The sequence below is a fragment of the Rhinopithecus bieti genome, unplaced genomic scaffold (genome assembly GCF_001698545.2).
Source record: "Rhinopithecus bieti isolate Rb0 unplaced genomic scaffold, ASM169854v2 scaffold_425, whole genome shotgun sequence".
NCBI lineage: Eukaryota > Metazoa > Chordata > Mammalia > Primates > Cercopithecidae > Rhinopithecus > Rhinopithecus bieti.
This window is the reverse complement of record NW_016803361.1, coordinates 1,386,042-1,412,140: the sequence shown is the minus strand read 5'-3', so window position 1 is coordinate 1,412,140 and position 26,099 is coordinate 1,386,042. Positions and strand designations below refer to the sequence as shown.

At 52.2% G+C, this 26,099-nt stretch overlaps 1 protein-coding gene across 2 annotated transcripts in view; it reads left to right on the top strand.

Annotated features, from left to right (window-relative positions):
• RRP12 (ribosomal RNA processing 12 homolog) overlaps positions 1-26,099 on the top strand; it is a 45,177-nt gene that overhangs the window by 7,538 nt on the left and 11,540 nt on the right. For both annotated transcript variants that reach the window (XM_017880069.1, XM_017880063.1), the window contains exons 4-25: positions 1,067-1,143; positions 4,249-4,354; positions 4,553-4,669; positions 6,049-6,187; positions 6,298-6,425; positions 9,609-9,707; positions 10,343-10,434; positions 13,360-13,471; positions 13,701-13,798; positions 14,273-14,387; positions 15,414-15,556; positions 15,770-15,891; positions 20,693-20,757; positions 20,850-21,012; positions 21,480-21,634; positions 21,880-21,947; positions 22,513-22,606; positions 23,625-23,783; positions 23,883-23,963; positions 24,119-24,224; positions 24,411-24,518; positions 25,102-25,259. In XM_017880069.1, coding sequence (XP_017735558.1) covers positions 1,067-1,143; positions 4,249-4,354; positions 4,553-4,669; positions 6,049-6,187; positions 6,298-6,425; positions 9,609-9,707; positions 10,343-10,434; positions 13,360-13,471; positions 13,701-13,798; positions 14,273-14,387; positions 15,414-15,556; positions 15,770-15,891; positions 20,693-20,757; positions 20,850-21,012; positions 21,480-21,634; positions 21,880-21,947; positions 22,513-22,606; positions 23,625-23,783; positions 23,883-23,963; positions 24,119-24,224; positions 24,411-24,518; positions 25,102-25,259 — 2,505 coding nt within the window. The remainder of the gene's footprint in view (positions 1-1,066; positions 1,144-4,248; positions 4,355-4,552; positions 4,670-6,048; positions 6,188-6,297; positions 6,426-9,608; positions 9,708-10,342; positions 10,435-13,359; positions 13,472-13,700; positions 13,799-14,272; positions 14,388-15,413; positions 15,557-15,769; positions 15,892-20,692; positions 20,758-20,849; positions 21,013-21,479; positions 21,635-21,879; positions 21,948-22,512; positions 22,607-23,624; positions 23,784-23,882; positions 23,964-24,118; positions 24,225-24,410; positions 24,519-25,101; positions 25,260-26,099) is intronic.

Genomic DNA, 26,099 nt, shown 5'->3' with positions numbered 1-26,099 from the left:
GCGGAGTCTTGCTCTGTCGCCCGGACTGGAGTGCAGTGGCCAGATCTCAGCTCACTGCAAGCTCCGCCTCCTGGGTTTATGCCATTCTCCTGCCTCAGCCTCCTGAGTAGCTGGGACTACAGGCGCCCGCCACCTCGCCTGGCTAGTTTTTGTATTTTTGGTAGAGATGGGGTTTCACCGTGTTAGCCAGGATGGTCTCGATCTCCTGACCTCGTGATCCGCCCATCTCGGCCTCCCAAAGTGCTGGGATTACAGGCTTGAGCCACCGCGCCCGGCTAGTTCTAGCTTCTTGGGAGGCTGATGTGGGAGGATCTCTTGAGCTTTGGAGTTCAAGGTTACAGTGAGCTATGATCATACCTGTACTCCAACCTGGGAGGCCCTATCTCTCAAAAAAACTGTCTTTCTCTCTCTCTCTCTCTATATATATATATGCACATAAACATGTTTATAGTGTTTTGTTTTGTTTTGTTTTGTTTTGTTTTGTTTTTAGAGACGGAGTCTCGCTCTGTCGCCCAGGCTGGAGTGCAGTGGCGTGATCTCGGCTTACTGCAACCTCCGCCTCCCGGGTTCAAGCGATTCTCCTGCCTCAGCCTCCCGAGTAGCTGGGATTATAGGCACCTGCACCACGCCCGGCTACTTTTTATATTTTTAGTAGACATGAGGTTTCACCGTGTTGGCCAGTCTGGTCTTGAACTCCTGACCTTGTGATCTGCCCGCCTCGGCCTCCCAAAGTGCTGGGATTACAGGCGTGAGCCACCGCGCCCAGCCACATATATATAGTTTTAATTGTGTGTCCGGCAGTATTTTATATATATTAATTCAATTAAACCTCACAACAACTTACAAGGTATGTAGCATTACTATCCCTACTTTACAAATGAAGAAACTGAGTCACAGATAGGTTAAATTACTAGCCTAAAACCACACAATGCCAGAGTCAAGATTTGAACCTCTGATACTGTGGTTCTCGGTCACAACTGTTCTGCTGGGTGCATATTCTCCGACTGTTTTCCTGTTTGCTCAGTGTAAATTTTATCCATTCACACCCCCTCAATCTGGCCCTCAGATGACAACAATGGAAGCAGTGGAGTCCCCGGAGTCCCTGGCCGCCGTTGCTTACCTGCTGAACCTTGTCCTGAAGCGGTGAGTTCTGCCTCCTGTTTGAACCCCAAGGCTTTTTGTGGAAGGGAGAAGGGAATGTGGACAGGAGAAACAGGATCAGGGAATTGTTTTTTAAAAAGATACTTGCTCTTCATGAGCACTGTCTAGAGGCACGCAGAACGGGCCAGCGTGTGACATACTGTGATAAGCCTCTAGTGAGAAACCTCTAACAAAACTAGGCTGTCCTGAACCCCTGGTAATAGAATCATTTACCTTTATGCCAAGAAGGTTGGGAAAGCACCAGAATCTTCACGTGGTGTGTGCCCAGGCAGATGTTCAGGAGCTCATGTTGTGAGATCTAAAGTTCTTATTTGATTGTCCAAAACAAAAGGCACGTCCGTAGGGCCTGCAGTGCTTCCCTGGTTCCATGTGTGCTAAGTTTGTTCATGACAGAATCCAGTGTGCTTTCCTTATTGAGGAGCAGAAAATCATTGTGAAAGTGTTGAAGGCCAAAGCAGAGTCAGAAAGCTCTATTGAAAATGAAATTTTTTTGGCTGGGTGCAGTGGTTCACACCTATAATCCCAGCACTTTGGGTGGCCGAGGTGGGCGAATCAAGAGGTCAGGAGATCGAGACCATCCTGGCCAACATGGTGAAACCCCGTCTCTACTAAAAATACAAAAATTAGCTGGGTAGGCTACACGCTGTGGCTCACGCCTGTAACTCCAGCACTTTGGGAAGCTGAGGTGGGCAGATCACCTGAGGTCAGGAGTTCAAGACCAACCTGGCCAACATGGTGAAACCCTGTCAAAAATTAGCTGGGCATGGTGGCAGGCACCTGTAATTCAGCTACTCGGGAGGCTGAGGCAGGAGAGTTAGTTTCAACCCAGTAGGCGGAGGTTGCAGTGAGCTGAGATCGTGCCATTGCACTCCAGCCCTGTCAACAGTGTAAGACTCTGTCTCAAAAAAAAAGAAAGAAAGAAAATGAAAATTGTTTTGAGTAATAAAAATTAAAAGTCATGGCTGGGCGCAGTGGGTCACACCTGTAATCCCAGCACTTTCGGAGGCTGAGGCAGGAGGATTGCTTGCAGCTAGGAGTTCGAGACCAACCTGGCCAACATGGTGGAACGCTGTCTCTACTAAAAATACAAAATTAGCCAAATGTGGTGGTGCACAGCTGTAATCCCAGCTACACGGGAGGCTGAGGCAGGAGAATCACTTGAACCCAGGATATGGAGGTTGCAGTGAGCCAAGATTAAGCCACTGCAGTCCAGCCTGGGCAACAGAGTGAGACTCCATCTCAATAAAATAAATAAATAAATAAATAATAAAGTAAAAAAAAAAACAAAAACCTTGATTCTTTAAGATGAAAAAGTTCTTGAGATTGATTGCACAACAATGTGAGTGTACTTGGCTGGGTGTGGTGATATACACCTATAATCCCAGCACTTTGGGAGGCTGAGGCAGGTGGGTTGCTTGAGCTCAGGAGTTTGAAACCAGCCTGGGCAACATGGCAAAACCTCATCTGTACAAAAAAATACAAAAATGAGCTAGGTGTGGTAGCATGCACCTGTAGTCCCAGCTACTTGGGTGGTAGAGGTTGCAGTGAGCCTAATTGTGCCACTACACTCCAGCTTGGGTGACGAGTGAGACCCTGTCTCCAAAAAAAAAACCCACAACATGAATATACTTAACAGTACTGAATGATATACCTAAAAATCATTGAAATGATGTTTGGTTTATTTGTTTGTTTCTTGTTTGTTTGTTTTTTGAGACGGAGTCTTGCTCTGTCTCCCAGGCTGGAGTGCAGTGGTGCCATCTTGGCTCACTGCAAGCTCCGCCTCGCAGGTTCATGCCATTCTCCTGCCTCAGCCTCCCAAGTAGCTTGGACTACAGGCACCCGCCACCATGCCCGGCTAATTTTTTGTATTTTTAGTAGAGATGGGGTTTCACCGTATTAGACAGGATGGTCTTGATCTCCTGACCTCGTGATCTACCTGCCTTGGCCTCCCAAAGTTCTGGGATTACAGGCGTGAGCCACCGCGCCCGGCCGAAATGATGTTTTATCTTATGTGTATTTTACCACAGTTAGAAATTTATTTATTTATTTATTTTTGAGATGGAGTTTTGTTCTTGTTACCCAGGCTGGGGGGCAATGGCGCAATCTCGGCTCACCGCACCCTCCACCTCCTGGGTTCAAGTGATTCTCCTGCCTCAGTCTCCCAAGTAGCTGGGATTACAAGCATGTGCCATCACGCCCAGTAGTTTTGTATTTTTAGTAGATACAGGGTTTCTCCATGTTTGTCAGTCTGGTCTCAAACTCCCGACCTCAGGTGATCCACCAGCCTCGGCCTCCCAAAGTGCTGGGATTGCAGGCGTGAGCCACTGTGCCCAGCCACAAATTTTAAAATACAATTTAGGCCGGGCGCAGTGGCTCACTCCTGTAATCCCAGCACTTTGGGAGGCTGAGGCGGGCGGATCACGAGGTCAGGAGATCAAGACCATCCTGGCTAACACGATGAAACCCCGTCTCTACTAAAAATACAAAAAATTAGCTGGGCGTGGTGGTGGGCGCCTGTAGTCCCAGCTACTCAGGAGGCTGAGACAGGAGAATGGCGTGAATCCAGGAGGCAGAGTTTGCAGTGAGCCGAGATCGTGCCACTGCACTCCAGCCTGGGTGATAGAGCGAGACTCCGTCTCAAAAAAAAAAAAAAAAAACAATACAATTTAAAAGATACTTGTGTATCAGGTGGCATTCTACAACATAAGGCCCTGGGTGACTTGCGTCATTATACCAGGGAGTGTGAGGGTTGGCCCCCAGGAGGGGCATCCCTGGAGCAGTGAGTGGCAGAAGAGAGGGAAGGGGTTGTTGGCCCCGAGCTTTCTGGAACTGTGAACTGCCAGGGGAGGTGGAGAGAGGATTGGTATGAGTTTATGAGTGGGTAGTGGGAAGGTGAGGGAGGCAGGGATTCCGGGTGGAAAGCACACTGAGCTGGCTGATACGGTGGGCACCTGTTCTGACTTTGTTGCTCACTTGCTGAGTGACTGTGCCACCAGTGCCCCTTGCCCTGTCCTTGGTACCACAAGGGGCTGCACCAGCTGCTCTTCTGGGATCCTCTGGGGTGACCATCTATGTTCTTTCCCACAGTGTTCCCAGCCCTGTGCTCATTAAGAAGTTCTCTGATACCTCCAAAGCCTTCATGGATATCATGTCAGCCCAGGCCAGCAGCGGCTCCACCTCTGTCCTCCGATGGGTTAGTGTCTGGGGTTTAGTTTCTCATCTGGCATCTCCCAGAGCCTGTCTGATTTGGTGATGCTTGGATGTTCCCTGAGAGGGGTTTAGGCACCCTGGGGACCTCAGACAGATGGGATTTTCTGGAGTCAGTGAGAACCTGGGCTCTTTTCCCTCCTGGCCGAGGCTGGTGGCACTGAGGGCTCTGACTTTCTTCCAGGTCCTTTCCTGCCTGGCCACCCTTCTGCGGAAGCAAGACCTGGAGGCCTGGGGCTACCCTGTGACCCTTCAGGTGTACCATGGGCTGCTGAGCTTCACGGTGCATTCCAAGCCCAAGGTGAGAAAATGCGACAAGGGGACAGCCACCACTCGGCCCAGCGCAGCCCAGACTTGGCTAGCTGAGTGGCACTGGGGAGCTTGCCCTGAGTACTGGCTTCTGCTTTCTGCCTCTGAGGCACCATGCATTTAGATGCAGAAGGCGGGGCGGCTCTTCCTCCTCCAGGAGGCTGTCCCCTGTCAGCCCTGTCTGAGTCTCTGGTGCCTTGTCAGCCATTGCCCTGTTGACATGGACTCTCCCCATATGTCTGTTTACCTCGGCAGGGAGGGTGGCATAGCTGGGGGAGTCACACAGACCTGAGTTGGATCCTGAATTTACTGCTCGAGGTGTGAGCAGTGAATTGGGAGGCCAAAGTGGGAGGATCATTTGAGGTCAGGAGTTAGAGACCAGCCTGACCAACGAGTGAAACCTCGACTCTACTAAAAATATAAAAATTAGCTGGGCATGGTGGTGGGCGCTTGTAATCCCAGCTACTGGGGAGGCTGAGGCAGGAGAATCGCTTGAACCCAGGAGGCAGAGGTTTCAGTGAGCCAAGATTGCACCACTGCACTCCAACCTGGGCAACAGAATGAGACTCCATCTCAAAAGAAAAAAAAAGAAATAGAGATAATCCCACCAGCTTTGCTACAGAGTTGTGGGGAGATTCCAGTGTTCCCCACAGGCCTAGTGCACCTCTTGGCTTACGGCAGGTGCTTGGGAAGTGGTGGTTCCCCACTGTTTCTTCTGGAAATTTAGGGCAGGAGGTGGTAACAATAACAGTCATGTGATCACTCCCAGTGCTGAGCACCATCAGCCCAGATGCTCTCATGCCTCCTTCCCTCAGTGCTCACATGATCTTTTCCTCTCCTTCTTCAGCTCTCGCTGCAGTGGCACTTCACTGCGGTGACACTTTCCTGACCACTGTATAAGAAGTGGCAGCCCCTGCTTAATTGTCTGCAAAGTACTTTTTGACCTTCTGCTATGTATTTGTTTTCCGCCTCCCAGCTGGAAGGTGCGTTGCCTGCTATTCACTGCCAATTTGCCAGGACCTAGAACAGTGCCTGGCTTGGTGGACACACCATGTTTGCCGGATGATTGAGTGAATGAAGAACCCCCTGTTTTAAAGATGATACTGAAACTCAGAAATTAGGTAGTTGGGTTGCTTAAGGCCATTTGGTGAGTTAGTTGTAGAGCAGGGATTTGAACCAAGGTTTGTCTTGCTTCACAGCTCAGGATTCTGTACACATGAAGGCCCTGGCGTAGCACTGGATCTGTAGTAGTTAGATCATCATTGGATCTATATGTTCAGCCAAAGCTAATTGGTTGATACTTGTGCCAGACACCCATGATGCTGGTGGAATGCTGATTTGGCCTTGTCCCCTGCTCTCCTTGCCCCTCAGATCCGGAAGGCTGCCCAGCATGGAGTATGCTCAGTCCTCAAGGGCAGTGAATTCATGTTTGGCGAAAAGGCCCCTGCCCATCATCCTGCTGCCATTTCCACTGCCAAGTTCTGCATCCAGGAGATAGAGAAGTCTGGAGGTGGGGAAGCCAAACGGAGGGCAGGTGGATGGGAGGCAGTGGCTGGCAGAGCAGGACAGGGCCTGCTGCAGGGCAGGGGCTGGTGTCTCAATTCCCCCTCTGTCTATCAGGCTCCAAGGAGGCCACCACCACGCTGCACATGCTGACGCTGCTGAAGGACCTGCTGCCCTGCTTCCCAGAAGGCCTGGTGAAGAGCTGCAGTGAGACTCTCCTCAGGGTCATGACCTTGAGCCATGTGGTGAGCTCAGGCCCAAGAGCTAGAGGGAGGGGGTTCTGCAGTGGTGGCATTTGAGAAACTCGCTGGTCAGTCAAAATGCAGGGCCTGGGGTCTCCCTGACTGTGTTCTTAGGCTAAAACCAACGGTACTACATCAATCTGTGGTGTTTGGCTAGGCCAGGCCATATCAGAGTCCCCTTCCAGATGGAAGCTGACCTCAGAGATCAGGTCAGAGTCAGGGTGAATCTGTAGTGGGCTGGTAAACCCTCCTGCCCCAGCTCTATGTACCCTATACCAATTTTTTTGAGATGGAGTCTCACTCTGTCGCCGGGGCTGGAGTGCAGTGGCCGGATCTTAGCTCACTGGGGTCTCCGCCTCCCGGGTTCCATTCTCCTGCCTCAGCCCCCGAGTAGCTGGACTACAGCGCGCCGCCACTCGCCCGGCTAGTTTTTGTATTTTCATTTATAATAGAGACGGTTTCACAATGTTACCAGGATGGTCTCGATCTCCTGACCTCATGATCCGCCCGTCTCGTGCCTCGCCAAAGGCGGGATTACAGCCTTGAGCCACTGCGCCCGGTGCCTTTTTTTTTTTTTTTTTTTTTGAGACGGAGTCTCGCTCGTCGCCTGGCTGAGTGCAGTGGCCAGATCTCAGCTCATTGCATAGCTCCGCCCCGGTTTTACGCCATTCTCCTGCCTCAGCCTCCCGAGGAGCCTGGGACTACAGGCGCCCGTTCTACTTTCGTCCCGCGTAGTTTTTTGTATTTTTATTAGAGACTTATGGTTTCACCTTGTATTAGCCAGGATGGTCTTGATCTCCTGTACCTCGTTGATTCGCCCTGTTTCCGCTCTTCAAAGTTTGTCTGGATACGTTTTTTTTTTTTTTTTTTTTCTTTTGGTCTCTACTCCGCGCCTCGGCTCTTTTTTTTTTTTTGAGAGGATTTTCGCTCTCTTGTTGCCCAGGCTGGAGTGCAATGGCGCAATCTTGGCTCATTGCAACCTCTGTTTCCTGGGTTCAAGCAATTCTTCTGCCTCAGCCTCCCGAGTGGCTGGGATTACAGGCATGTACCACCATGCCTGGCTAATTTTTTGCATTTTTAGTAGATATGGGGTTTCTCCATGTTGGTCAGGCTGGTCTTGAACTCCCGACCTCAAGTGATCCGCCCACTTCAGCCTCCCAAAGTGCTGGGATTACAGGCGTGAGCCACCCAATTTTTTTTGGCAGCTTTAAAGACACATGAAAAGTGATTTCCTGTATTTCTACCATTTCTAGCACAATTCTGTAAATCTTTATACAGTCAGCCCTTTGTATGTGTGGGTCCCAAAGCCATAAATTCAACCAACCTTGGATTGAAAATATTTGGAAACTGGGCATGGCGGCACGTGCCTGTAGTCCCAACTGCTTGGGAGGTGGAAGTGGGAGGATTGCTTGAGCCCAAGAGGTCAAGGTTGCAGTGAACCCAGTGAGCCGTGGTCATGCCACTGCACTCCAGCTTGGGCAACAGAGCAAGAACCCTGTGTCAAAAGAAAAAAAAAAGAAAAGAAAAGGAAAAAAAGAAAGAAAAGAAAAGAAAATATTCAGGAAAAAGAAAACGGTTGCTTGCTTCTGTACTGAATATGTACAGTGTTTTTTCCGTGTCATTATTCCCTAGACAACAGAGTGTAGCAACTATTTACATAGCATTTATGTTTTATTACGTATTATAAGTAGTCCAGGTGATTTAGAATATATGAGAGGGGCCGGGCGCGGTGGCTCAAGCCTGTAATCCCAGCACTTTGGGAGGCTGAGACGGGCGGATCACGAGGTCAGGAGATCGAGACCATCCTGGCTAATACGGTGAAACCCCGTCTCTACTAAAAAATATAAAAAAACTAGCCGGGCGAGGTGGCGGGCGCCTGTAGTCCCAGCTACTTGGGAGGCTGAGGCAGGAGAATGGCGTAAACCCGGGGGGCGGAGCTTGCAGTGAGCGGAGATCCGGCCACTGCACGCCAGCCTGGGCGACAGAGCGAGATTCCATCTCAAAAAAAAAAAAAGAATATATGGGAGGATGCATGTAGGTTATATGCAAATATTACACCATTTAAAATAGAGACTTGAGCATTGGTAGATTTTTATGTCCATGGGGAGTCCTGGAACCAATGCCCCCCACAGATACCCCACCAACTCACTGTGTATTCTCTTTTTTTTTTTTTTTGAGACAGAGTCTCACTCTGTCACCCAGGCTGGGGTGCAGTGGCGTGGTCTTGGCTCACTGCAAACTCCGCTTCCCGGGTTCATGCTGTTCTCCTGCTTTAGCCTCCTGAGTAGCTGGGACTACAGGCGCCCGCCACCACACCTGGCTGCTGTTTTGTATTTTTAGTACAGACGGGGTTTCACCGTGTTAGCCAGGATGGTCTCGATCTCCTGACCTCATAATCCGCCCACCTCGGCCTCCCAAAGTGCTGGGATTACAGGCGTGAGCCTCCGCGCCCATCCTTGTGTATGTTCTTTTGTAGTGTTTATTTACATACATATTTTTAAAATTGAAAATATAAATAATATGATCATTGTTTAAAAGGAAAAAACAAGTCAGAAGTGCATAAAGTAAAAATCTTCCTTCCTTCCAAATTCTGTTTCCTAAGGTAGACAACGCGAGTAACTTTCTGGTTATCCTTTCAGACATTTTCTCTTTGGAGAAACAAATATACATGATAAAACATGTAAAGGCCAGGAGCCGTGGCTCACACCTGTAACCTTAGCACTTGGGAGGCCGAGGCAGGAGGCAAGCAATTTGAGACCAGCTTGGGCAACATAGTAAGACAAGACTATCTTTATACAAATTTAAAAATTGGCCAGGCACAGTGGCATGCATCTGTATTGGTCTCATCCCTGTATCTGGCAACAAAGCAAGATACTGTCTCAAAAAAAAAAAAAAAAAATACAGCTGTAATTATAGCATGCAGACCGTTTATAGCCTGCTTTTTTTGGCTGTTATGTTAAAACCATTTTGTTAATGTTTCTGTCTTTTTAAGTCATTTAAAGCTTTTTCAGGGGCTTCCATGTCTTACTAAGGTGGCAGTCCTCAGGGTGTCCCTGTGCAGGGGGCATGTGTGAGGTTCAGGGGGCCCTCAACTCCCTAGCACACAGAGTGGAGTGGAATGTTGAGGGGTCCAGGGCCAGCCATGGGCTTTGTAGTTCCTTTCTAAGCCTGTGTGTCCCCCTCCAGCTGGTGACAGCCTGTGCCATGCAGGCCTTTCACAGCCTCTTCCACGCCAGGCCTGGCCTGAGCACCCTGTCGGCAGAGCTCAACGCCCAGATCATCACGGTGAGGCCTGTTGGTGGGGTGTGGGAGCATTGTGGAGGGGGGGTCCCTTGGGAGGCTGTGCTGGGGGCACTGGCCCTGCGCCTTGTCTACAGAGTGAGGTTGGCTGGGCTGGGTTGTCCCAGTGGAAGAGGCCAGTAGACGGGGAAGGAGGATTGGAGTCCAGCCATCAAATTCACATCAATGTCTCCAGGAGCTGGGACCTTGACCCTTGACCTAGTTAACTTTAATGAACTGTTTCGGCATGGTCTCGTGGTGTTCACAGATACCTTGAGCAGGGCTTTCGACCTTAGAGGTCTGTGGATGGATTTTGGGAGGGGAACAGATCCCCCAAATTGTTAGCAAAATATACGGCTTTTTTTCCCCAAAGAAGGCCTCTGGCTTTTGTCAGACACACAAAGGGGTGTGTGACCCATGATATTCCGCTGCTCCTAGAGGCTGTTCTCCCAAAGAATCAGAGCCGGGAGGGCTTCGTGGAGAAGGGAGAGGCAGGATCTGGGAAAGCCAAGGGGGCTGTGAGTGCCAGGGTCACAAGCACTGTCCCCAGGACATTGCTGGTGCCAGGATGGGAAGGGGTCATCGTCATTGCGCTGTTGCAGACCCCACATGCTCAGTCACCTGCTTATTCCCACCTTTAGGCCCTGTACGACTATGTTCCCAGTGAGAATGATTTACAGCCCCTGCTAGCCTGGCTTAAGGTCATGGAGAAAGCCCACATCAACCTGGTGAGGTACGGATGAAGGAGGGGTGCTTAGGGCCTCTGTCCAGGCTGCCGACCTGGGGGTGCTCTGGGCCTCTGTCCAGGCTGCCGAGGTGGGGGGCTCAGGGCCTGTGTCCAGGCTGCCGAGGTGGGGGCTCCTCAGGGCCTTCGTCCTGGCTGCCAAGGTTGGGGGGATCCTTAGGGCCTGTGTCTAGGCTGCTGAGGTCAGGGGTCCTCAGGGCCTTCATCCTGGCTGCCAAGGTTGGGAAAGGTCCTCAGGGCCTCCGTCCTGGCTGCTGAGGTTGTGGAGTTCTCAGGGCCTCTGTCCTGGCTGCTGAGGTTCGGGGTCCTCAGGGTCTCCGTCCTGGCTGCCTAGGTGGGGGGTCCTCAGGGTCTCCGTCCTGGCTGCTGAGTTTGCAGTGTCCTCAGGATCTCCATCCTGGCACCGAGGTGGAGGGTCCTCGAGGTCTCCATCCTGGGTGCCGAGGTGGGGGGTTCCTTAGGGCCTCTGTCCAGGCTGCCAAAGTGGGGGGTCCTCAGGGCCTCCATCCTGGCTGCCACAGTTGGGGGAGTCCTTCGGACCTCTGTCCAGGCTGCCGAGGTTGGGGGTCCTCAGGGCCTCTGTCCAGGCTGCCAAGGTCGGGGGTCCTCAGGGCCTCTGTCCAGGCTGCAGAGGTTGCGGAGTTCTCAGGGCCTCTGTCCTGGCTGCCAAGGTTCGGGGTGCTCAGGGCCTCCGTCCAGAGGCTGGATACGCTGTTCACCCTCTCGGGGCCTGACGGCATCTCCGTGTCAAATGAGCTACAGAGCAGCTCTTGTTTTTGTGAGGCACGGGGTAGGAGAGTGCAGCTCGTTCTAACAGGGTCTGATTCCTGCCAGAGCGTTTGCCAGCCAGCCATGAGGAGCAGCAAGGTGGGCTGCGAGCCCTGCGACCCAGGTTGAGGCCTGAGTTTCACCCTGCCTCTTGCTGCTCCCTGGCTGTGTCTTCCTGTGCACTTGGTTTCCTGGCCATTGGATATCCTTTCTGTCGCTCCACCCCACTCTCGCCTGGACTGGTGGCTCCCTTCTCTAGGTTCCGTAGTCCCGTGAACCGACTTTCTGCTTTGTGTCTGCATACTTTCAGATTCGGGCTTGGCCACTTAATAGTAATTCCACTTTTCTGGAATAAGGCTGAGAAGAAATTGAGTATACAGTAACCAGTTGGTGACCTGCATGGAGGAAGGCAGGGGTCTCTTAGGCCTCATGGCTCTGTTTTGCTGGACCTGTCTTCTCCACAGCTGAAGGGTTCCCGCAGCCTGCTCTCACCCAGGCGTGTGCCAAACACTCTTTATCTGTGTTTCCTTTCACTAATCAAGGCAACCCCATGAGGAAGCATTTACCCCCAATTTATAAGCCAGAAACCAAGGCTCTGTGAGTGAGCTAGTCACACAGCCCCTGATGAGTAAGGTCAGGTCTCTGGCCCAGGTCTGCCCAGCCCACGTTCTTTTTCCTGCACCAAACTGCCTTTACTGGGAGGTGTCCAAAAATGGCAAAATCATCCCATTCACCACTTCTCAGATTTCATCCTGCAGGAGCACACCCACAGTTAGGCCCCAGTGTGCATCCCAGGATGCTTATCATCGCACTCTAGGTAACATAAAAACTGGAAGCAAGCTAAATGTCCCATGGAGGGGTGAAATATAAACAATGAAGTACTGTGCAGCCATTAGAAACAATCAAAGTGGGCTTGGCACAGTGGCTTACACTTATAATCCCAGCACTTTAGGAGACCAAGGTGGGCAGATCACTTGAGGCCAGGAGTTTGAGACTAGCCTGGCCAAAATGGCAAAACTCCATCTTTACTAAAAATACAAAAATTATCTGGGTGTGGTGGTGCACACCTGTAATCCCAGCTACTTGGGAGGCTGAGGCACGAGAATCGCTTGAACCTGTGAGGTGAAGGTTGCAGTGAGCTGAGATCGCAACACTGCGCTCCAGCCTGGGTGACAAGGTGAGACCCTATCTCAAAAAAAAAAAAAAAAAAAATCGAAGTGGTTGTATGTGCACTTACGTGGAAAGAACTCCAAGATATATTGGGAAAAAGCAAGACATAGAATAGCAGGTATGGTGTGATTGTTTCTCCATGTATTCTCTGGAACCACATTGCTAAGGATGTGAATCCTGACCCCATTGCCAAGCTGGGTGGCCTTGGGCAAGTTATTTGACTTCTCTGTGTCTTTCCTCATCTATAAAATGGAAAAATAATAGGATTTATCTCATTGGTTGTTACAAGGTTTAAATAAATGTATGTTATATCAGTGGTTGGTATATGATAAAGAGTTACATAAATGCTACCAGGCCAGGTGCAGTGGCTCACACCTAAATCACAGGGCTTTGGGAGGCCAGGGCAGGAGGATCACTTGAGGCCAGGAGGTGGAGACTAACCTGGGAAACACAGTGAGATCCTGTCTCTACAAAAAATAAAAAGATTAGCTGAGCATGGTGACTTGTGCCTATAGCCCCAGCTACTCAGGAGGCTGAGGTGGGAGGATCGTTTGAGTCCAGGAGTTTGAGACTCCGTGAGCTATGATTGCACCACTGCAAAAAAAAAAAAAAAGTTAACAGAAGTTACTATTTTTATGTTTGTGCGTTTTAGAATTTCTGGAAGGGTATTTAAGAAACGTAACCTTGATTTTCCCCTGGGAAATGCATATAAGGGTCAGGCCAGAAGGGTGAATTGGGGAAGGCATGCCCTTCATTTTACACCTTGAAGACCTGTTTGAATTTTTTACCACATGTAGTTATTGCTTGAATGATAGTGCCTTTTTAAAAACCACCCACCCGAAGGGCCCTATGGAGCCCTGCAGATCAGTGGGTTTGTGATTGTTTTCAGACCTGGGCCATCTCAGCCCTGAGCCCTGGTTGCCCGGGTCCCCAGGGCTCAGGGCCAGGCCCCACAGAAACCTTTTCTTTTGACAGGTTGCAGTGGGACCTGGGGCTAGGCCACCTCCCTCGCTTTTTTGGAACCGCGGTGACCTGCCTCCTTTCCCCACACTCGCAAGTGGTGACTGCTGCCACGCAGAGCCTCAAGGTACTGCAACTTTAGCTGAGGAAGCAGAGAACACGGGCTTCTGCGGGCTGCCCTGTCTTTCCCAGCACTGGCCCCAGGCTACTAACTCAGGCCCAGAGAGGCCGCTCTCAAAATGGGAGATAGGTTTCTTCGAAGCTTTCTTAGACTCCCAGGAAGCTATCACCTGGGAGGGGAGAGTGGTCCTGGGGGGCTACCTTGGGCCCAGAAAGCCTGTGGCCTCTCTTTGCAGGAGATCCTGAAGGAATGCGTGGCTCCCCACATGGCTGATATTGGCTCTGTGACCTCCTCAGCCTCGGGCCCTGCCCAGTCTGTTGCCAAGATGTTCAGGTGAGGATATGGTGTCCGTGTTAGGAAGGGATGGTGGTACCTTGAGGAAAGTTCTATATAATACGAATGCTCGACTGTCCACCTGCTGTGGGCCAGGCTTGCAGTGGCAGTGCTTTACGGGACTGCAGGCTGCTTACTGAACATCTGTCAGAGCAGCTACTGTGGACTTGAGCGCCTGCCATGTTTTAGCCACACCTCACCTCTTGGTTTCCTAGTGGTTTCCCCATCTGAAGTTGGGTCAGATAACCACCTCATCGATTTTTCTTTAAGCACTAGCATTATCTAAATTAAACTCTTAACATACGGAGTGTGGGCGTGTCACAAATGTTAGTTCTCTTCCGTTGTCTGTCCTGGGGCCCCATTCTTGCTGGCCAGCTAGCGTCTGTAGCTCAGGGTGCTGGTCATTGACTTTCTCTGGTGGGGGGCACAGGGTGGCATGTGACCATGGCCCTGACTGTGCCGCCCCCTTGGCAGGGCAGTGGAGGAGGGCCTGACATACAAATTCCATGCGGCCTGGAGCTCCGTGTTGCAGCTGCTGTGTGTCTTCTTTGAGGTGTGTGGGAGACAGGCCCACCCTGTGATGAGGAAGGTGAGTGGGGAGCGACTGGGGCCAGGGCAGGAGGTGGTGCTGGCCCTTGGACTGTGGGCTCCTGGAGGGCATGTGTGTCTGTTATCTCTGCACTCTGCTCCCCACTCTACCCCGACAGGGCCATAGCAGGTGCCCCATGCAGTATCCCCTGGAAGGTGACTGGGCCAATAAGGGAGGGGCAGGAAAAAGGGTGAGAGTCCCCCCACCTGCTCACTAGTCTTTGCTGGAGTTGCTAGTTTTGAAGCTTAGGGAATCTATTTGCTTTCCCTTACTCCCAGCCCTTATCTTTTACATTTCAGTTATCTTAAGTTTCCTGTAACCAGTGAGTATAGTGTTGATGTTCTCAACAGCCCTAGGTTCCAGGAAGGTTCCTCCAGTCCAGGGTTAACCATTTAAGGATCAGGGATCACTCAGGGATCCTGAGCAGACCCTAGTCCAGGAGAGAGTAGGGGCCTGAGGAAGCCCCCAGACTGGTCCCGCATCAGCAGAGGCAGCCGCTCCTGGCCTTGTGGGGCCTTCCTCGCTGACTCCCTCCCATGCTGGAAAAAAGGAACCCTGGTGGGAGGACAGGGTCTCCCTCAAGAGGCCTGGCCGGAGCCCTCATAGATAAGGTTGGCCAATTTGGCTTTATACAAGAGGCCAGGCAGGGCCATGAAAGTGTGACTGGGGGAGGGCTGTGGCCCGGGTGAACCCAAGGGTGCAGCTTTATCTCCTCAGCGCCTGCTGATTTGCTAATTGTTACATGCAGACAAGATAAATGTGTCCCATTTTCGAAGATAAATTGGAAATCTACATTTGTGTTGAAATTTCCAAATTTTTATATGTCATTAAATGTAACAGAATTTTGTAAAATCCTAGGCCCTGGGATTTTACAGTCACCAGTGGTTAATTGGGTTCTCAGTCTGTACCCACTGGTGTAGCGTTGAACCCAGGCCCAGAATTCCGGCCTCATCTTTCGGCGGGGTCTTGTCATGGGTCCCAGCTTTTGAGCATGTCTTGATGTGTGGTCACTCATCTCTGCTCCAGTGCCTCCAGTCCCTGTGTGACCTGCGCCTCTCCCCTCATTTCCCCCACACGGCGGCTCTCGACCAGGCAGTGGGGGCTGCGGTGACCAGTATGGGACCTGAGGTGGTGCTGCAGGCTGTGCCTTTGGAAATTGATGGCTCTGAGTAAGTGTGGCCCTGACTGGCTTCCTGACAAGCCCCAGTCTTGTTCTCTCCCCTGGAAAGGATGTCTGCTGCTGTGAGCTAAAGTCTGTGTCAGTGCAGGGCTCAGCAGGAGGGGCCAGAGGAGGTCTCGCTCTGTCCTGGGCTCGGTACGCTATGCACTGCCCTCAGGGCTGTCCCCTCATCCTCACTGGGTTCTTCCCATTCTCCTCCCAGGGAGACTCTGGATTTCCCACGGAGCTGGCTGCTGCCTGTCATCCGAGATCACGTTCAGGAAACGCGACTTGGTTTCTTCACCACCTACTTCTTGCCCCTGGCTAACACCCTGAAGAGCAAAGGTAGAAGTGCCTGTGTGTGACCTGAGGCTCCGCACGGTCCTGAAGCCTTCACAGAAGGGGTTGGGAAGGGTGCTGAGTCCCACACACCTAGCCTTCAAGACATTTGGCAACATCCCTCTCCCGAGCAGGTGGCCAGCCAGTGCTTGAGTGCCTGTCTCTCTCCCTGCTGCTCCGAGGCGTGGCCACGTAGCCCTCCCTGTGGCAGAGCTTGCCCTGTGAGACAGGAGCTGCCTCCACATGGAGCTGCCCCAACTGGGCCTTGTTCTTCCCCTTTGGATCACAGAGAACAGCTGTGCCCCTTCTTCCTCACGCAAGCCCTTGAGATCGATTTTGTAAAAGTTTGTGATATGTTTGTTTATATGTATATATACTTTTATATACTTCTAGGTGTATTTATTTATTTGTTTGCTTTATTATTTTTTTTTTTTTTTTTTGAGACGGAGTTTTGCTCTTGTTGCCCAGGCTGGAGCGCAGTGGCTGATCTCAGTTCACTGCAACCTCTGCCTCCCAGGTTCAAGCGATTCTCCTGCCTCAGCCTCTCGAGTAGCTGGGATTACAGGTGCCCACCACCACACCTGCCTAATTTTTGTATTTTTAGTACAAATGGGGTTTCACCATATTGGCCAGGCTGGTTTTGAACGCCTGATCTCAGGTAATCCACCTGCCTCAGCCTCCCAAAGTCCTGAGGTTACAGGCGTGAGCCACCATGCCCAGCCTGTAGGTATATATTTTATTATTATTTTATTTATTTATTTATTTTTCTTTTTTTATTTTTTGAGACGGAGTCTTGCTGTGTCGCCCAGGCTGGAGTGCAGTGGTGCGATCTTGGCTCACTGCAAGCTCCGCCTTCCAGGTTCACGCCATTCTTCTGCCTCAGCCTCCCAAGTAGCTGGGACTACAGGCGCCCACCACCATGCCCAGCTTTTTTGTATTTTTAGTAGAGACGGGGTTTCACCCTGTCAGCCAGGATGGTCTGGATCTCCTGACCTCGTGATCCACCCGCCTCGGCCTCCCAAAGTGCTGGGATTATAGGCGTGAGCCACCGCGCCCGGCCTATTTATTTATTTGAGATGGAGTCTCACTCTGTCTCCCAGGCTGGAGTGCAGTGGTGCAATCTCCGCTCACTGCAACCTCCACCTTCCCGATTCAAGTGATTTTCCTGCCTCAGCCTCTCGAGTAGCTGGGACTACAGGCACCCACCACTGCACCTGGCTAATTTTTGTATTTTTAGTAGTGACAGGGTTTTGTCATGGCAGCCAGGCTGGTCTCAAACTCCTGACCTCAGGTGATCTGCCCGCCCTGGCCTCCCGAAGTGCTGGGATTACAGATGTGAGCCACCGCGCCTAGCCAGGTGTATTTATATATATGAATATATATGTACGTACATATACACAGTCACCACATGACGTTTCAATGATGGTGGTCTCATAAGATGATAATACCGTATTTTACTGTACTTTTTCAGTATTTACGTGTGTTTAGATATACACATACTTAACATTGTATTACAGTTGCCTGCAGCACTCAGTACAGCAACATGCTGTCCAGGTTTTAGCCTAGGAGCAATAGACTACACCACATAGCCCAGGTGTGGAGGGGCTGTGCCATCTAGGTTTGTGTAAATACACTCTATGCTGTGAACACAATAAAATCACCTACCAATGCATTTCTCAGAACGCACCCTGTCAAGCGATGCGTGACTGTAGGTAATATATGTGTATTTGAAAATGATGATTACCCCAGAGGTGTTCTTTCTTCAGGCTGCACATCCCCAATCCCCTGCCCCTCTGCTTTCAGATATAGTTTCTTATGCTTCGTGATCATGGTCTCCTCTCTCCATTTATCCTCTAGTTTACTCCTGACCTGTGTTAGGCAGACTCAGGCCTACATGATGATAGGCAGAGCATCGAGTTACATTGCTCGGCCTAGTGATGGCTTCAGGAGATTTTTGTTTTCATTGGATTTTGAGGATCTAGGGCAGCATTGCTAAACTATTTCATCCACTGTCTGTTTTTGTAAATAAATTTTCTTTTTTTTTTTTGTTTTTTTTTGAGACGAACTCTCGCTCTTTTCGCCCAGGCTGGAGTGCAATGGCGCGATCTCAGCTTACTGCAATCTCAGCTTACTGCACCTCCTGGGTTCAAGAGATTCTCCTGCCTCAGCCTCCCGAGGAGCTGGGATTACAGGCATCTGCCACCATGCCCAGCTAATTTTGTATTTTTAGTAGAGACGGGGTTTCACCATGTTGGCCAGGCTAATCTTGAACTCCTGACTTCAGGTAGTCCACCTGCCTTGGCCTCCCAAAGTGTTGGGATTACAGGCATGAGCCACTGTGTCCATCCTGTAAATAAAATTTTATTGGAACGCAGCCACATTTATTCTTGCTCTATCACCCAGGCTGGAGTGCAGTGGCGTGATCTCAGCTCACTGCAACTTCCGCCTCCCGGATTCAAGTGATTCTCCTGCCTCAGCCTTCCAAGTAGCTAGGACTACAGGCAGATGCCACCATACCCGGCTCACTTTTAAAAATTTTTTTGTGTTTTTAATACAGATGGGGTTTCACCATGTTGGCCAGGCTGGTCTCAAACTCCTGACCTCAGATGATCTGCCTGCCTCGGCCTCCCAAAGTGCTGGGAGTACAGGCGTGAACCACCATGCCCAGCCTGTCACACTACTTTTTAATGACAGAGTTATTGTGATAGAAATCATATGTATTGCGGGCTGGCCACAGTGGCTCACACCTGTAATCCTAGCACTTGGGGAGGCTGAGATGGGTAGAGCACCTGAAGTCAGGAGCTTGCGACCAGCCTGGCCAACATGGTGAAACCCTGTCTCTACTAAAAATACAAAAATTAGCCAGGCGTGGTGGCGGGTGCCTATAATCCCAGCTACTCGGGAGGCTGAGGCAGGAGAATCACTTGAACCCCAAGCGGGGCGGAGGTTGCAGTGAGCTGAGTTCGCGCCACTGCACTCCAGCCTGGGCAACGGAGTGAGAGTCTGTCTCAAAAAAAAAAAAAGAAAAATATGAATCATATGGCCTGCCAAGCTTAAAGTACTGGCCCTTTTGCACAAAAAGTTGGCTGACTCCTGGTCTGGGGCAGTGGTTCTCAACAAGGAGGGTGATTTTGCTGCCTGTAGGACATTTGGCAATGCCTGGAGACATTTTTGGTTGTTACCGTTGGGGGAAGGGTGCTCTGGCATCTAATGGATAGAGGTCAGGATGCTGCTAAGCACCCTGCAATGCACAGGATGGCCTCACACAACAAAAAGTACTAGGCCTAAAATTTCCACATTGTCAAGATTGAGAAAGCCTGCTGTAGGGCATGGTTTCCTGGTTTCACACATGATCTTGTGAGAATATACAGGAAGTGCTTAGAGAGGAAAGTAAGGCCAGGCACAGTGGCTCATACCTGTAATCCCAGCACTTTGGGAGGCTGAAATGGGCAGATCATGAGGTCAGGAGTTCGAGACCAGCCTAAACAACATGGAGAAACCCCGTCTCTACTAAAAATACAAAAATTAGCTGGGCATGGTAGCACACGCCTGTAATCCCAGCTACTCGGGAGGCTGAGGCAGTAGCTTACACGTGTAATCCCAACACTCTGAGAGGCTGAGGCAGAAGGATTGCGTGAGGCCAAGAGTTCAAGAACAGCCTGGGCAACATAGCAAGACTCCGTCCTTGGTGCAAGCTCCACCTTCCGAGTTCACACCATTCTTCTGCCTCAGCTTACTGAGTAGCTGGGACTACAGGCGCCCCCCACCACGCCTGGCTAATTTTTTGTATTTTTAGTAGAGACGGGATTTCACCGTGTTAGCCGGGATGGTCTCGATCTCCTGACCTCATGATCCACCCACCTCAGCCTCCCAAAGTGCTGAGATTACAGGCATGAGCCACCGCGCCCGGCCTATTTATGTTTTTAAAAGTGGACATGTGGCTGGGCGCAGTGTTATAACCTGTAATCCCAGCACTTTAGGAGGCCGAGGCACGTGGATCGCTTGAACTTAGGAATTCGAGACCAGTCTGGGCAACATGGTGAAACCCTGTGTCTACAAAAAGTTAGCTGGGTATGGTGGCATGCGCGCCTGTAGTCCCTGCTACTTGGGAGGCTGAGGTAGGAGGATCACGTGAGCCTGGGAGGTCAAGGCTGCAGTGAGCCCAGATTGCACCACTGCACTCCAGCCTAGGCCACAAAGTGAGACCCTGTCTCAAAGAAAAAAAAACAAAAAAAAAAGTGGGCATGTGTTTAAAGAAGTATAAAACAGTTACAAGAAACAGAGGCTAGCTGGGCACAGTGGCTAACGCCTGTAATCCCAGCACTTTGGGAGGCTGAGGTGGGCAGATCACAAAGTCAGGAGATCAAGACCATCCTGGCTAACATGGTGAAACCCTGTCTCTACTAAAAATACAAAAAATTAGCCAGGCGTGGTGGCAGGCACCTGTAGTCCCAGCTATTCAGGAGGCTGAGGCAGGAGAATGGTGTGAACCTGGGAGGCGGAGCTTGCAGTGAGCCGAGATCGTGCCACTGCACTCCAGCCTGGGCAACAGAGCGAGACTCTGTCTCAAAAATAAAAGAAACAGAGGCTATCTCTGGGGGAGTGGGAGTATGAAGAGACATTTGTTTTCTGTTTATTATAGGTTCATTGTAGTATTTTAGAATGAACAGCTATGATTTAATTTATGGGGATGGGGGAAGTCACCCATATTCCTGTCCTCATCATTGGGCTTCTGGTTTGGTTTGGTAATAAGGCCGTTGGCTAGGAGGGTGCTGGGCTCATACTCTGTCCCTGTATCACACTACAGCCATGGATCTGGCTCAGGCAGGCAGCACAGTGGAGTCTAAGATCTACGACACACTGCAGTGGCAGGTAAGGGTCAACTAGGGGAGGGCGTGGGGAGAAGCACACAGGGGCACGGGTGGCTCTATGTCACTTTCCTTTATTGTCCCCTTCTTCTCCAGATCTGGACACTCCTGCCTGGATTCTGCACGAGGCCTACGGATGTGGCCACCTCCTTCAAAGGGCTGGCACGAACGCTGGGCACGGCCATCAGCGAGCGTCCAGACCTGAGGGTCACCGTGTGCCAGGCCCTGCGTACCCTCATCACCAAGGGCTGCCAGGCAGGTACATGTGGGTTGTGGGAATGGGGGCTGGGGAGGATGACACAGGTCCCTGGCCCTATCCCCTGGCTTGCTACGCTCCTTTCCAAGCAGAGTCACAGAGACTTGCCTCTGGGGCTCATCCTTTGCCGCTTCTGCTGCAGACCCCAGGGGATAGTAGGAGGCTGGAAACCACCCTTCCCTCTTACCTTTACTTTCAGTGTGCTGACAGCTGCTACGGGTTGTTCAGTTAGTGTCGAAGTCTTTACTCTGTGGCTGCCACTTTGCTGGCTCCCTGGGGTTGGAGCCATTGAGGACCACGGGCCACTGGGGCAGCAGGCTCTCCATACCCTGGCTCAGCTCCAGCCACAACGTATGGGTTCCAAGTCCTGCCAGCTACCCTAAGAGAAGGCCTCTGGGCCACAGCCCCAGCAGCCACTGAGGCACAGTCAACTCCTGTGCCTTTAGTGCAAACTTTGGTCCTTTTGCCAGAGGCCGACCGTGTTGAAGTGAGTCGTTTTGCCAAGAACTTTCTGCCGATCCTCTTCAACCTGTATGGGCAGCCTGTGGCAGCTGGGGACACTCCAGCCCCTCGCCGGGCTGTGCTGGAAACCATCAGAACTTACCTCACCATCACTGACACTCAGGTGAGCCATGAGAGGGAGGGAAGGAGGGAGGAGGGTAGCTCTCAGGTGGGCAGTGTCAGAGAGGCAGAGACCCTACCCACCAGGGCTCATGTGGGTCTCTGCGTTCTGGAGCACATACCAGCAGTCGTGACTTGGGCAGGGCTGGGGGCTGCTGGTGGTGGGGAGGCCGCTCTGGGACTGCTGCCATTGCTGCTTTCTTTCGCTCCTCCTCAACAACTCTCTCCTCATTCCGTCGGGGTCTCAAGTTGGTGAACAGTCTCCTGGAAAAAGCCAGTGAGAAGGTGCTCGACCCTGCCAGCTCTGACTTTACCAGGTAACATGCTCAGGGCCTCCCACTTGAGCTGGAGCATCCCAGGGAGCTGGAGGGTGCATCTGGCAGAACACTGTGGGTTCCCTCTTGCATTATTTAAGGAAATCTTGTGGTATTAATTGTCTAGGCTGTGCTGAGAGGCTGTGCTGACTAGTTCCTTCTTCCTGGAGAGACTATTTAGTCTGCTAGGCAGGAACAAGGACCCAGGAGACACATTGCCTAGGTTCTGATCCCAGCCCCATCACTTATGGGCTGTGTGACCTTGGACAAATTACTTATCCATACTGCCTCTAAGGCCTCATCTGTAAAATGGGCATGATAATCGTTCTTGCAACAAGGTTGCTATGAGGATTGAAGGAGTTAGCAGGTGTAAAATACCAGGAACAGTGCGTGGTACATGATGAATGCTCAATTAGGTGCTAGCTATTATTGTTCATGAGCTCCTTCAAGCCCCTTGTCCTCACCCTGACTTCTGCCACCTCCCCGTACCCAGTAGACATAAGAACACTGGTAGTCTGTGCCCTTCTCCAGCTCCCCACCCCCCTCTTTGGTCTCCTGCCCCGAGCAGATTGTCTGTCCTGGACCTGGTCGTGGCCTTGGCTCCGTGTGCTGACGAAGCCGCCATCAGCAAGCTGTACTCCACCATCCGGCCCTACCTAGAGGTGAGCCTCAGTGGCCAGGAGCCCCACACAGCCACGCTTGGGGGCAGGTGGGTTGTGGGAAGGTGGGGCCTGTTTTCATGTCTTTGTCCCTTGCTGCTTCCCAAGATCAGGTCCCTGTCTGCTTTCTCCTGCAGTGGCTTCCCTTTGTGTCCTGTGTAGCCCATCTGTCTTGTAGGTCCCAAAGGGACTGAAATGCACAGCAGTGCTTAGGCCTTGCCTGCTGAGTGACTCTTGTAGAACCAATTCTTGGAAATCCAAGGCCATGCTTCTTTGCCTGGCTTACTCCCCAGGCCCATCCCAGACCGGCCTGAGCTTCATCCCACCCATTCCACTCTCCTCTACCCCTGCTGCAGCCTCCTTCAGCTGCCTTAAGGCCCCCTGATATAACAGGCCCCGTCTGTGCCTTTGCAGGGTTTAGGTCCTAGGCTTGAAATGCCCTCTGCTGTGGCCAGCAACTCTGCAGATCTCAGCCCACCAGTGACCCCCTGAAAGCTGCCCCCACTACTACAGTTTAGTAGCAGTTACCGAATAGTGTGAGAAGTGCTCTTGGGCAGCACTGCAGGTGGACATGGAAATCCAGGGCCAGGCCACCTCACCTCGGGAAAGGTGTCCGGGATTGGGGGTTGGGGGAGTGTGACAGAGAGCTGGCTTGGAGGAGCAAGGAGTTGTCAGTCCTGGAAGGTGAGAGAGGAGTCCTCTGGCTGGAAAGAGCAGCAGGTGTACAGGCCTTGGCACGTGCCAGGCACCATGAGCTCAGGCCACTGGAGTGAGCGCTGTCTGGAGCTGGGCGAGTGGAGTGGATTGGTGGGCCCCACGGCACACACCCCCAACCCCTGTGCCTTGCCCAGGAGTTAACCACTTGCTGTCCACATTCCACTGGTCCTCTGTCAGGCCACGTGAGCCCCCGCGGGGCAGGGCCCGCTTCTGCTCAGAATCCCTCCAGTGCTGGGGGATGCTCTGTGGATGGCACTGGACGGGGGTGAGCCCCAGGCCTCCCTCACCCGTTCCTGTCTGCCAGAGTAAGGCCCACGGGGTGCAGAAGAAGGCCTACCGAGTGCTGGAGGAGGTGTGTGCCAGTCCTCAGGGCCCCGGGGCCCTCTTCGTGCAGCGCCACCTGGAGGACCTGAAGAAGACGCTGCTGGACTCGCTGCGGAGCACCTCCTCGCCCGCCAAGAGGGTGAGGGCTCTAGGGCAACACCAGGAAAGGAGCCACTGTTGAGGCTTGTGGGGTGGAGGTAGCATTGAGGGGTCCTGACTGGTAGCCCCCTGCTCACAGCCCCGTTTGAAGTGCCTCCTACACATCGTGAGGAAGCTCTCAGCTGAGCATGAGGAGTTCATCACTGCCCTCGTCCCAGAGGTGAGTGTGCGGATGTGTTTTAGAGGGGGGTCCCTGGAATGTAGCTCTTAAGGGCCTCAGGATCCAGAGAGGGCAGTGATGGGGGTACGGGGACTCGATTCGCTGCCCAGCCGGATGGCTTAGGGGGCAGATGCTGATGGGGCTGTCTTGGTCAGGTGATCCTGTGCACCAAGGAGGTGTCGGTGGGCGCACGGAAGAATGCTTTTGCGCTGCTCGTGGAGATGGGCCATGCTTTCCTAAGGTTTGGCTCCAACCAGGAAGGTGAGGCCCAGGTGATGCGGGCTGGGGGTGGACGCTCTGCTCATAGACTGGGCGTGGGGAAGCACCCCTCAAAAAAGGTGGAGAGGGCTCCGTGCCCGGGCCCGGGGCAGGCTGCTCCTCTCTGGCCCTCAGTCCTCCTACCTAATGGGTCCTTCTTGCTTGACTCACCTTGGTCTCTGTCCCCAGAGGCCCTGCAGCGCTACCTCGTCCTGATCTACCCTGGCCTGGTGGGCGCGGTGACCATGGTCAGCTGCAGCATCCTGGCCCTGACCCACCTCCTTTTCGAGTTTAAAGGTAAATGCTTATTTCCTAGAAGGTCTGAGAAGCTCTCAGGGTAGGAAGATGTCCGAAAGGTCAGGATAAGGTGGCTCCTGGAACTGGGAAAAGGTGCCTGGAGGAAGGAAGAAAAGCCGCACCCAGCCCAGCTTGCCTGCCTGTCTCCCTTTCTGTGGGTCTCTTTCTCCCGCCCTTGCGGCTATGCCAAGGCACCTTCCTCAGGCCTGTCCCCTCGTGTGACTGTGCAGTCCAGCGGCCCTGCATCCCACTGTCAGAGTGGTTAGGAGGCGGTTAGGGCCGATGGCTGAATTTTAGTCCTAGTCCTGCCTCTTGGCAACCACATGAGACCTAGAACAGCTTGATTAGCCTCGTAGTACCTCAGTTTCCTATCTCTAAACTGGAAGCAAGAAATAGCACCCACCTCAGGGTGATAAAAGGACCCAAAACCACTCCATGGAGCGTGATTGGAACCATCCTGGACATACGGAAAGGCTCTCAATGTCAGCTTCTACTGACACTTGAGTGGCTGTTTTCCAATGGGGAGGGTTTGGGTCTGGGTGGGGTCCTAGGTCTTAGACAGTGACCCCCCTTACTGCCATAGGTCTGATGGGGACCAGCACAGTGGAGCAGCTGCTGGAGAACGTGTGCCTGCTTCTGGCCTCCCGCACCCGTGATGTGGTCAAGTCCGCACTGGGCTTCATCAAGGTGGCGGTGACTGTCATGGATATGGCACACCTGGCCAAGCACGTGCAGCTGGTGGTAAGTGTCCCTGTTCCCCTTAGCAGGTAGCAGGGTGGCCTCTGAGCTGCTGGCATGGACCCAGCAAGCCTCAAGGCCAGCAAGTTTCAAACTTTCTTTTTGTAGCCAGAAGGTCATTAAGGAGCCCTAAAAGGGACCCATAGGGGAATGCCCATCAGGTGGAGGTGAGCAGGGGGCACACTGCCCAGGTGGCTTTCTTCACCCCAGAGCCCTACATGGAAGGAAACAGGGGCTCTTCAGGGCAGAGACCCACGGGCAGGGCCGCTCCTCATTTTACACATGGGGAAACTGAGGTCAGAGATTTTCCAGATTGTGGGACTCAGATGCTGGGCTCTCCCTTCACAGGACCCCCTCATCTTGCCTTTTTTTTTTAACCATCTTGCATTTTGACCTTGCTGGTTAGAGGCCGTTCCTTTGGGTCCCCTGCTGGGCTGCAGAAGGATCTGAAGAGCCCCTTGGTATAGGGTCCCTGGCCCTCTCCTGCCCAAGAGAATCCTCGCCCAGGCTGGGACAGGCTTCCAGACAAGCTGTTCTCTGTACCCGCTGCCTCAGTTTCCCATGTGCCACTGGCTTGAGTCACATCAGACCTCTAGGTCCCTCTTGCATATTTTCTTTGGGTCTGGCCTTGGGTTCAAGATAGGAAGGGACAGATGAGAATCAGCATGCCCTCCCGCTGCCCTCAAAGCCTGCAGCCTAACTAGGGACCAAGGTGAGGAGAACAGCTAGAGCAGTGATCCATCATGGAGTTATTCAAATTTATAGAAGTCCTGGCTGGGTGCAGTAGCTCACGCCTGTAATCCCACCACTTTGGGAGGCCAAGGCAGACAGATCACTTGAGTT